Source organism: Triplophysa dalaica, chromosome 2 (assembly GCF_015846415.1).
Source record: "Triplophysa dalaica isolate WHDGS20190420 chromosome 2, ASM1584641v1, whole genome shotgun sequence".
NCBI lineage: Eukaryota > Metazoa > Chordata > Actinopteri > Cypriniformes > Nemacheilidae > Triplophysa > Triplophysa dalaica.
The window spans coordinates 25,680,504-25,693,070 of NC_079543.1; the positions used below are offsets into that span (position 1 = coordinate 25,680,504).

The window sequence follows — 12,567 nt, forward strand, 5'->3', positions numbered from 1 at the left end:
TGGACTGAGAGAGAAAACGTCGCCAACAAACGTTGCAGTCTCTCTCAGAAATTAAACTAGATGTCCACCCACGGCTTCAACACGATTTACACAACCCACTTAATTAATCATGAGGGTTTTGTCAATCGAATTGTTTAAGTTCGTTTACAATGGCAAGGTAGGAAATGACTTGTATGTGGTAATAGATAAACTCCCGTTAACCAATTTACTCCCGTTAACCCATAACTAAGACTCCTCGCGAGCTCGGTCTTGGTGTCCCAGCTTAGGGACGCTTATCTTGGCTTTCCTCTGTTCATTCACGGGCAGGGAGAAGTAGCAGCAGTATTCAGGTCGACCGTATGACAGGCTGACTCGTGAATTAGCTGTGCATGTGCTAAAACAACATTTTCATATCAATCACTCATCGCTATTTGCGTCTTCTCTTAAATGTAAGAATATTGTTTGGATAAATGAATATCAACATTGTTTGTCTGTTAATAGACCAGACTCGACAGGTTCTATCTCACGCTCTCAACGGCCCAAATCGCATGTGAAATAACAAAAGCACTGTAGCCTACACAGCACCAAACTGCTCCACACGAAGTGAAACGTAATATTTAACAGAGATGAGTGCGATCTATACAGATTACTGCTGTTTTCATAAGGTACTATGTGAATAAATGGGTTTGCGGTGTTATTACTGTTTACGGTATATCAGTAAAAAGTAGAGATGATGTTCTTTCTAGTGATTTACATTCAGTTGGCCAATAAGTATTATATGCATACTATGTATGCATATTTGTAGCAATGGTGCTTACAACACTTAGAACAAGTTTTCAAAGACTCAAATCATTGCACGTACTTTGTTAACGAGCGATGCTGGCTCCGCCTTTACGTAATGACTCTTTACGTCGGAGAGAGGAGCGCAATCAGCTTGAAAATGCATTTTCGAAACTACATTGAATTTCGCTACACCCAAACTATTTCGTTATGTAACCAAAAATCCAACCCCAAATATCTAAACTCTTAATATAAATGCATAGGCCTAAAGGGGAAACATTTAAAATGATCATTTTGCTTCATTTTTGCTCGGCTATTTTAAATGTATTTAATAAACAGAATGGTTTCAAAATTTCAGCAAGTAACATATTTTTTTACTTGTTTTACAGCTCTAACGTGACAGTTTGGTCCACGTTTGCATCCTGGGTTTATGGGTTTTCTGTAAGTATTGACCATAATAATACAACTTTTAATTCAAATTTGTTTTTGGTTTTACTAATGACTTTTTAGTAACACTTACAATAAGGTTACATTTGTTAACATAGAATGTTAATACATTTTAAAATTTGGCAATACACTTTTAGATCAATCAATTTATCTCTGTTCACATTAATAATATTTGATAATGCATTATGAATTAACTATCATTGATAGTTCATATTAGCTGAACCATTAATACATGTTATGGAACAAAACCTTATAGTAAAGTGTTACTGAATTCTCTTTCACCATTTAGTTCACAATTTGTACTTATTTCTATGGCTTACAGATTTTGTTATTTGTTTCTTTTTGTGTTACAGTCTCACCATTGATATTCTGGCTGGATTTGGTCATTTTTGAAACTGGAAAGTCATCCCAGGATGTCCAGTTACAACTGCAAGTCATGTAGTTTCTCGACTACAATATCAAATGCTTTTTACATGTAGAAGTACACAGAAATGTGGCTAATCATCGCTTTATATGTGGCATACCTGAGTGCCCTTGCACTTTTGAGAAGTTTCAATCTTTTAAGTGTCATATGTATCAATAAAAAATATGTTTGATGCAAACATTGCTTGTATTGTCTTTTGAATTATATTGTCAAGTATAGCAGTTTTGTAATATCCATCCATCCATCCATCCATCCATTTTCTACCGCTTTATCCGAACTACCTCGGGTCACGGGGAGCCTGCGCCTATCTCAGGAGTCATCGGGCATCAAGGAGGGAAAAACCCTGGATGGAGTGCCAACCCATCGCAGGGCCAGTTTTGTAATATGAATAACTATAGATTTATATCTAAACTAGCTATGATATATAATATTTTTTGTAATTAAATAATAATATTGGGGCAATATAGGTATTACAACAAATTACAGTATAATACAAATGCAGTAAAACTACAGTAAAATACTGTTTTGTAGCTATACAGTAATATTTTTTGTACTGTAATAACATATTACAGTACAGTACTGTAATGTCAAATTACATCAACTTACTGGCATCTGTGCTGGCAGTAACTTACTGTAAAAATACAAGGAAATCGTTAACAGTGAAACTGATTATGTTGAAGAGACTGGACAGAAAACATTGGATGGCTCGACAGGCTTTTATACTCTGCTGTGATACATTCAATTTCTTTTTCCCATATATAGCAGGCAGCCTTTGAGTCAATGTTAAAAATAGCTGATTTGTGAATGTTAGCTGCATTAAATCTTCAAAAAAACATGTTAACAACCCACCAATATGTGGTCATTGTTTCCTTTAGATGGACTCTTGACTTGTTTTGAAGAGAGGTGATTTTAAGAAATATATTTGTTGTTGTAAAGAAAACTGAGCTCTACTGAGATAGAGCTCGGACAGTTCGTTTCAATAAACCGGTTCAAAAAACTGCTCACCGAATCTATCACGCTCTGAAGTAATGACGTCACCCTCCATGATGTGAATGAATGAGGCATTGCATAGCGCTTTTTGTATATTGCTGTATACCTAAAATGCTTTACAGTATGAGGGGAGTCTCTCCTCAACCACCAACACTGTGCAGCATCCACCTGGATGATGTTACGTGGCAGCTGGGATGAAAATGCACTTACAGTACACTCAGCACCCATGGGATCAGGGAATCACCTTTCGTGATGTCACTCAAGTAATATTGTTGTGTGTGATTGAAGCGGTGTTCTTTGTCTTAAATGTTGTTTTTGGTTGTTAACATTGTGGATGTCTAAGTGTGTCAGGAAAATTTGCTCATTGATTTGTCATAGTTCTTTTACGTTTGTGAAACAGAACATTAACATTGTCCTAAAAAAGGATTAACCCAAAAGAAGCTTATACTTGTATGTTTTAACAGCAAACCGAAAGCTTGTCGTTGTAGTTTAACCTTATTTTAGTTGAGCAATTCTTTTTGAATTTCTTCCTAATGCTAGGCATTTACTATTGCACTATATATCTAAATAGAGTAAAAAACTCCCTGTCCACTGTATTTAAAATAAAGACAGCCCATTTATGAATTCTGCCTGCATTTATCGGAATCAGAAACTGAAAATGATTTGTTTTGCACAATTATGCTTCTGCAGGTCATAGCATGAACTCACAATAGAACAAAAAACAATATATATATTAGCTTTAATGCAAATTACATACAATAATGATTATACCGTCAATTGTTGAGATGAATCACAGTTGAATCACAGACTGAAAACATCTGATTTAATCATCTGATATTCAACAATCCAGATTATAAAAGTGGATACCAAATGTAAAGTAAAAATACATACAAGGCTTATTTAGAATATCATTTTCCAACATTTACTGTAAAACATATTTATATATCATTAAATACTAAAGTGGCTTTAATTACATAACACCCCTTACATGGGTACAATGCAGTGTCAAAAGAAGAAGTCAAAAGAAGTCAAAAGTGAAGTGAGATGTGAAGAGCAGATAAAAAGTGAAAGGGGCATGGTGGAGTATAAGAAGGACTGCGGTTGAACAGAATTAGAATCGGCATCACTCTGACAATCTTCAGGTCGTGAGAATCAACCCAGTTTTTATAGCTATTTGTTTCTTCGCAACATGTACAGCAATGGACTTTTGCTGTAACCTGCAGAACTGGTAAAAATGACTCGTTGTACTGCAAAAATGACTTTCTTACTGTTTTTTTTCTCTCACCTTTTCCTGTTAATGTGTCTAAACATTCTTTAATCAAGATGAATTTTATTGATGAGCAAACCGAACAAAGAAAATAATTCTTGTTTTTGAAAAAAAATATTTATATATTTGAAGAGACTTATTTTCTTAGTCGTTTTTTTCTTGTTATCCAGTAAACATTTCTACACGTTCTTGAATCAAATTTCTTGATGCACAAAATTACTTAAGAAATTCATTTTTTTCACTGTGTGGCTTTGTTCAATAAGGAGAACTGTAAATAGTTTCATTTATGAGGATAAACACTAAATATTATTATAATACACTTATTAAAATATATGTTAGAATTTTGATACATACTGACACTTGCAAAAGCAAGCAATACAGACAATGGCACATTTTGTTTTGTTTAAATAAAGGGCGCATTATTAGAAAATGCGCCTCTGGATGGGTCCACATAACACGCGCTTTCATTTTACTTATAACATAGAGAGAAGCGTAGCAGCACACAGACATGCCAATATAAAAAAAACAAATGGATTACAATGTAAAAGATTATTATTGTGTACACAAAGATACAAATCTGGCTTGTAATGAAGAGATGCTCGCACGTCTGAGAGCAGATGTGTTTCCTCTGTAGAGAAGCGTCCAGTACTTGTTCCACCAATTCGCGAGCGCACCTGGGTTTTAAAGGGAACGCGAGATTAGACTCTGATTGGTTTACAGCACGTTACGCCCAAAAAACACCCGTTACTCAACGAGACATGCGCTTAAAATCGTGAAAATGGGGCGCCAGAACAGGTTTGAGTTGGGCCATGGCGCAGTCTATTTTCAGATCCTCAAAATAGCAACGCGCCAACAATCCCCCTGAGCACCTCTTTTATAGACCAACACGCAAATGGGCGCACAAATGAGTGCAAATGCATTGCTATTGAAACAACGCGGCGCAGCACGAAAAAACTAAAGTGAACTCTGATCACAGTAATGGTGACATCAAATGAATCTTGTGTTCATTGTCAAAAAGAGGTTTTGTAGAATTTTGTTATTTGGTCAATAAAAGCAATGATGCGATCTCCTTTTTCTGACCTTTTTTAGGTCAATTCAAGCTTCTCTGAAAAAGTCATATTTAGTGTTTAATTATTCAATATTTATCATTCATAATAAGTATGAACTGTTTTTGGTTATATAAAATAATATTACTCCATTTTTATAAGTAATTAATATTGAGCAATATTAGGTAGACTTTTAGTGTGATTTTAGTGTGTCATGACTCATGTCTGATAAATTTAGGTACTCTTTACTTAAAAACATATAATAAATTCTACTCAATCTAATTGAGTGGAAATCCTTGCCTCAATTTTATTAAGTAGATTCAGTAAGTTTGCATGTAACTTAATTTGCTACCTAGTATATGTTACTAAAATTTAACTGATTTGCATATTAGTAATATTAACTTACACTCATGAATACTTTTTTCCAGTGTAATTATGAATACACTATTTTGAGGTTTTGGATGCATACTGTACTGTCTAGCTACTGCAGACTTTAGTCTTTTTGTATGTTTTTCTTTTGTGTATTTCTCTTATGTATTTTATGTGCTGGATAGATGTTTGTGTGTCAAGAATGAATGTGGCTGCTAATTATGTAATAATGTCAATTTCCTGCGAAGGATCAATAAAGTACATATATATAAATAAAATAAGGAGATATTGTTTATGTGAATATCCATAGGAGGACTGCAACATTAAAATAAACAAACATGGGATCATCCGAATCAAAACCTGCTGAACCAGAAGACTTAGCACCAAAACCTGCAGCGCCGGTTCAAGAACAAGGTAAAATTACTTAATTCCCAACATTACCTTCAAAGCTGTGTTAACATTCGAGAGAGCACTTTATTTGATATGTGTTTTTCTCTTAGAACTGGACAAACCATGGAGGAGTTTTAAATGGGAGTAAGTAATGACATTTCAGTCACGAAAATTTAGAGGCACAGACTGATTGTTCCCAGTCTTGTGATCCATCAGTCCATAATCTTGCACATTAGATAACAACTGATTTTACTCAAATTCCTTAGAGCAAAAATTATTGTGTATTCTTGTCTCGATAGCAATATATCAGAACTGAAAAGGAGTCTCGAAAAATTCACTCCAAGTGATCCAAATGTTAAGGACATCAAGATTCTTGTTGCTGGTCAAATTGGTGCAGGAAAGTCCAGCTTTATAAACTCCATCAATAACGCTTTTCAAGGTCGGATCACATCAGCAGCGCTTGTTAATTCATCTTCTTGTGGTAAAAGTTTCACAACTAAAGTAGGTATTTATCTTTATGACCTCATTCATACATTGCTAATATTGTCACGAAATATATGAGCAGAACCCAGATGCAAGGCAGATGGAGGTAACAAAGACTTTTATTAAATAAAACAAAACCCACGATGGGGCAAAACAGAGACTGATAAACAGAAAACCTTCCACGAGGGGAACAAACAAAACAAGGTAGCGAAAAAGTCCAAAAAACACGAAACACACCGACAGAAACCACGGGGAGGAAACTCATACAAAACTTCAAACAGGTAACAGGGTAATCCAAATATCCTCCGGAACATGGGGCAAGGCTAGGAAGACAAATACAATACAATGAACCGAACAAGGTGTGAGGGGAGACAGAGATATTAAATGGGGACATAATAACGAGGGGAGATTGCACAGGGACGGAGAAGGGCAGGTGACAAGACTAAACACTAATGGGAGACAGGTGACGGAGATAACACACTAAGGGAGCCTAACGGAGGAACAAGGGGGCGGAGCTTAACGGAACACAGGATGACACGCGGCGAATTATCCAAACATACCGCCACGTGTCTCCACATAAAACAAAACATACACACAAGACATGATACTGTAGCAACCCTGTCCCAAGGCACGAAATCCAAGAACAGAAAGGACAGGATCGTCACAAATATAAACTAAGGAAGTTATGTACAATGTTTACTGATAAATTTATAGCTTTCTTTTTATGAACTATAAGTTGCTGGACTCCCAAAATACATGAATTATTCTGGGTTTTTGGTGTGTAGCTGAAAGGATACCGCATCAGAACAGGAAAAGTCACTTTGCCCTTTGTCTTCAGAGACATAATGGGTTTAGAACCTGATGTATTGGCTGGATCTCAAACAGAAGACATCATCAATGCTTTATTTGGACATGTGAAGGACGGCTATGAAGTAAAACACATTAGAATAAACACATCAATTGGAAAGATTGGTCTATTCAAGACTTGTATTTGTGCAATACACCTGACTTTTTTGTATTTAATTTGCAAATTTAGTTCAAGAAGAACCCACTCACTCATGAGGATCAACATTATACCAGTGACCCCAGTCTCTCTGACCAGGCTTTCTGTCTGGTTTACGTCATAGCAGCTGATACAGTCAAAATGACAGACGACAAACTCATTGACAAGTTGAAGGTCATCCGACAAAGAATCAGTGAAAGAGGTCCTGAACACTGAATGTTTTTTTTTTAAAATAATTTCACATAAGATGAAATTTCATCTTATATTTCAATATTTATATTTTAATAAAATATATTTTCTTATATTTGGGTGAAATTTCAATAATTTCACCCAACCCATAACCCATTTGACAATGATCGTGTGTCATGTGCAGTTTTATTTAATTACAGACAAAAGCAGAAGCATTAGAACTTTCTTTAAAAAATATATAATTAGATCAGAATATTGAACATAAAAGTTACAGAAGTGAGTATGCATGATTTGGGTAGACAAGAAAAGGTTATTTGCATGATTTTGTTGATATTGATAAAATAGGCCATTCTGGTTTGTACGGAGGATGTTAAATGGTTTAAATTTAAAAATAATAATGGTCATCTTCATTTCCAATTTGCACTTGACACGGATGTTGAGCATATTATACTGAATGCCATTATAAAATGTCATTGTCTGTATGGCATGATTGTAGGGATTCCTCAAGTGATTGTCATGACTAAAGTGGATGAATGTACACTGGTGAAAAATGATCCAAGAAAGATCTACTACAGCAAGAAGATCAAAGAGAAGGTAAACCATCTAATCTATTATCTACATTTTAAATTCTGCTATACAAATCATGATTCACAATCAAATGTATGTCTGGATTTATGTTTTGTTTCTTTCTAGATGCAGATGTGCAGTGATAAAGTGGGTGTGCCAATGAACAACATCTTCCCAGTGAAGAACTACCATGATGAGATTGAAACTGAAGATGATATTGATGTTCTCATTCTGAAAGCATTGGAACAGATTGTAAATCTCGCTGATGATAGATTGATTGAAAACAGTGATAACTGACATAAAAAACACAGAAAATAATATTTTGTCATCCTTGGTATCCACTCGCCTTTATGTTTTCTGAAATGTCAATGTTTATTATGTTTTATTTTTTAAAGCTTTTGCGTTATCTCGCAAAATCTTTGCGTTCCACCGAGAACCATTGCGTTCTCTGGCAAAAACGTTTGCGTTCCCTTTCTGTCGGTCGCTCGACGTTGTGTCGAGAACGACAGATGGGGTTCACCCTTGAGAACCAATCAACTCTGACTACTATAGAAAAGGCCAATGAAATTTGGCGAATGAAATTTGCATGCCGGGCTCCACCCCCGGATGTCCGGTATAAAAGGAAGCCGGCTTGCAGCATTCATTTACCTTTTGTTTTTCAGAGCCTTCGCTCATGAGTACGAACAGAACGAATTCAATGAATTCTTCTTCTGCCGGATCTACGACGTGAGCAGCGGATAGTCCCTACCTGCAGCGACCTTCCCCTGGGCATCACAGCGGTTCCGGAGGTGTTAGAGATTTTTTCTAAAAAGGTCCTTTTCAGGACTGACTGAGCATTCTCCAGCGCGGCATGTCCCGCTGTTCTCTTGGGTGCAGCACCCTCATCGAGGAGGGGGGCGGACACGATCGCTGCGTTAGGTGTCTGGGCATCCAGCACACTGAAGCAGCGTTCGTTGACACATCTTGCCCGCACTACGGGTAGATTGTCATTCAGAAGTTGCGGTCACGGGTGACTGTCTTCCTACGGGAACCAGCCACCATTTCGTCTGCTACACGGGCTGTGACATTGGTGGCTACGGCACCAAAGACCGCGTCTTCGGGGCTACGGCCTCAAAGTCCGCCTGTATTAGCAGCGTTAGTGATATGGGGAACTCTGCGAACGTAAATCCGTTCACGGATGTGATGTCATCCGTGCTAACCCGGGGATACGTGATTCCTGAGGTCTGAGCGCGGTGCAAACCGCGCCCACCCCGGATGCCATGTTTTTCCCGGAGGTGCATGAGAAGCTGTGTAAAACTTGGAACGCTCCACTCACGGACCGTTTCAGTGAAACCAGCTCAGGCTCCCTTACTTCCCTCGATGGTGGGGCAGCCAAGGACTACGTCGAGATCCCCCGGGTGGAACATCCGCCAGCGGTGCAGTGTGCAACGGGCACGCAGGCGGGGCGTTGGACGAACCCCCGCCTACGCTGGCATATCAATTGCCAAGAGTTGTGGGCTGTGCTACTTGCACTGAGCAGGCTACGGCCTTTCGTGCGAGACAGGCACCTGCTGGTCCGAGGACAGCACTCTTGCTGTAGCGTACACAGATCGTCAGGGTGGTGTTCGCTCACAGCAGCTAACACAACTTGCTCGATATCTCCTCCGGTGGAGTCAACAGGTGACCCGTTTCCTGCGGGCCCCACATACCCCGGGCAAACTGAACTAGACAGCCGACATGTTTTCTCGCCAGTTTATGCCTCGTGGAGAGTGGCGACTCCACCCCCGCGCACAGCTCATTTGGAGGCTGTTCGGGAAGGCCCAGGTAAAACCTGTTCGCCTCTCGTAACACCACCATTTGCCCGCTTGATATTCCCTGCCCTTGGCACGGATATCCTTGCGCACAGCTGACCGCGGGATGGGCGGAAGCACACCTTCCCCCCCAGGAGCCTCCTTGCACAGACGCTGTGCAAGGTCAGGGAGCAGGAGCACCAAGTGTTATTGGTTACACCACACCTGCTCTGTCAGGGGAGGGACACGTTCTGGCATCCCAGATCAGACCTCCGGAACACCCATGTCTGGTCTCTAGACGGGACGAGAAGATCCTTAGTTGGCTACTCCCCCTCTATGGCTGAGACCATCACCCAGGCTAGAGCCCCATCTACTAGGCGGTTACACGCCTCTAGACGGCACCTCTTCACGTCCTGGTGTCTCTCTCAATGAGAAAGACCCACTGAGGTGCTCGATCAGGATTGTGTTTTCCTTCTTATGAGACTGGAGACTAACATCTCCTCTCAAAACTGTATGTGTATGTAGTCGCTATTGCCACTCATCACGACTCAGTCGGTGGAAAGTTTCTAGGGCAACACGACCTGGTGACCAGGTTCCTAAGGGGCGCGAGAGGGTGGAATCCGCCTCATCTCCGCGCCATACCCTCTTGGGCCCCTAAGTGGTCCTGGGGAGCCTCAGGGCCCCAAGAGCCCCTCGGAGGTTCCGAACCTCCTCACAGAGTAAGACGGGCCTCCTGACGGCGCTCACTTCCTTCAAGAGGGTAGGGGACCACCGAGCATCCTCCGTGTCCCCGGATTGCCTTAAATTCGGCCCTGAAAACTCTCACGTTGTCTTGAGACCCAGGCCCGGATGCTTGCCCAAAAAGTTCCCACTACTCCCTCCGGGGCCAAGTGGTGAACTTGCAGGTGCTCCCCATAGGGGAGGAAGACCCAACCCGATCAGTGTTGTGTCCAGTACATGCTGGACCGCACGCAGAGCTCTGAAGCTCTGGCCAGCTCCGTGTCTGTTGGAGGACAGCAGAAGGGAAGGCTGTCTCCAAACAGAGGCTGGCGCACTGGGTCGTGGACGCCCGTTACGACGGCATTCCGATCTCAGAATCTCCCATGCCCATTGGCAGTGAGGGCTCACTCCACACAGAGTTTAGCCACCTCCTGGGCACTGGCAGAAGTGCCTCTCTAGCAGACATCTGTAGAGCTGCGGGTTAGGCTACGCCCAAACACCTTCGCAAGGGTTACAAACCTTCGCGTAAACCCAGTGTCAGCCCACGTTCTGCGTGGCGACATGTAGGACTGGCATCTGGGGGGACGTATGACTGCGAAAGCACCTTTCCACCCTCTAACAGGTTGGGTCAGTGTGCTATCTACCATATCTTCTTAGCCAAACACATGGCTAAGAAACTGGTACCTCATCAAACTCCCTTCATACCCAGACACTGGTTAAGAATAGGCATTCCATCTATCACCAAACAAGCACCCTCTGGGGGCTGGCTGGGCAGAGCAGCCTTCCCCCTTAGGCCGGGATACCATGTGAGCTATCACAGATAGCTCTAAGCGGAGCTCTAGTGCTACCGGACGTCTGTAACACCCGCTCCGTGGGCTGTTCCGTCTGATGTATCCTCATGAGAATGGTTCACACTTGTAACCCATGAGCTTCCCCAGGTGGGCCTCCACCTCTCGGTTAACTACTCAGTCTGCACGTTCCATGCGTTCTCCTTCAAGGATGAAACCATACCTATATCCACCATATTCCTAGGAGGTGGCCTCTGCAGCGCATTCCTGATTTTAAGGTGAAAACCCGAGCTGGACGGCCTCTCGCCAGTAGAGAGCTAAGGCCTCGTCCGTGAAAGGTTAACGGTCAGGGCTGTATCCATCTTTCTCCAAGAAAGCTCTGGAACCCCCCGACCACCCCACTGGAAGGTTACAGTTTCACGAAGCTTTAAGCTGACACTTCAAGGCTTGTTACCGTCGCTTTGCTGAGATTGTGACGCGATACAGCGTTGTGGCGTTTTTATATAGGCAACCCCATCTGTCGTTCTCGACACAACGTCGAGAGACCGACAGAAAGGGAACGTCTTGGTTACGTATGTAACCTCAGTTCCCTGATGGAGGGAACGAGACGTTGTGTCCCTTATGCCACAAACACGTATCGTATTCTGCTGCAGTCGTGAGAGGCTCTCAGGCTCTTCAGAACGAGAGGTAAATGAATGCTGCACGGCGGATTCCTTTTATACCGGACATCCGGGGGCGGAGCCCGGCATGCAAATTCCATTTGCCAAATTTTATTGGCCATTTCTATATTAGTCAGAGTTGATTGGTTCAAAAGGGCGAACCCCATCTGTCGTTCTCGAGACAACGTCTCGTTCCCTCCATCAGGGAACTGAGGTTATACGTAACCAAGACGTTATCTCGCAAAACCATTTCGGACAAACACTTCATGTTTAATGTTCTGCTGGCTGATTTTTAGACTAGCTCCTTAAACATTGGTTTATAGACGCAGATTCCCGGACTAATAACTAGTGAGCTAAACGTTCTAATAACACAAATGACACCTCATTCTACGTAACGTAAACAATGAACTTGAACTTAATTTTCAACAAATCGAGCCCCAGGCGGGAGCCGGCTGAGACAAGACTGAAGAGATCATCTATAAAGGGCAAAACCCGAAGATTATTAGGCTGCTAAAAATAGTAATTAACTTCAGTGCAACATAATATAGTATAACTAAAACCAAATTAGATTCAGTAGGAGGCCATTAATGTGTAAATTGAATTTGGTGAGACTACAGTGTGTAACATTTAAGTTATTAATGACAATTATTTTAATAACGCTTTTCGGATTTACAGTCACTTTGTAGACGGTCTCATT

At 41.0% G+C, this 12,567-nt stretch overlaps 1 protein-coding gene across 1 annotated transcript; it reads left to right on the top strand.

Annotated features, from left to right (window-relative positions):
- Positions 1 to 3,705: 3,705 nt before the first annotated feature.
- Positions 3,706 to 8,238, top strand: LOC130411343 (interferon-induced protein 44-like). Its single transcript, XM_056735895.1, has 8 exons — positions 3,706 to 3,848; positions 5,613 to 5,716; positions 5,803 to 5,836; positions 5,992 to 6,193; positions 6,961 to 7,107; positions 7,212 to 7,380; positions 7,864 to 7,961; positions 8,061 to 8,238. The coding sequence occupies exons 2-8, from the start codon at positions 5,641 to 5,643 to the stop codon at positions 8,229 to 8,231; spliced, it is 897 nt and encodes a 298-aa protein (XP_056591873.1). The 5' UTR covers positions 3,706 to 3,848; positions 5,613 to 5,640; the 3' UTR covers positions 8,232 to 8,238.
- The last annotated feature ends 4,329 nt before the right edge of the window (positions 8,239 to 12,567 follow it).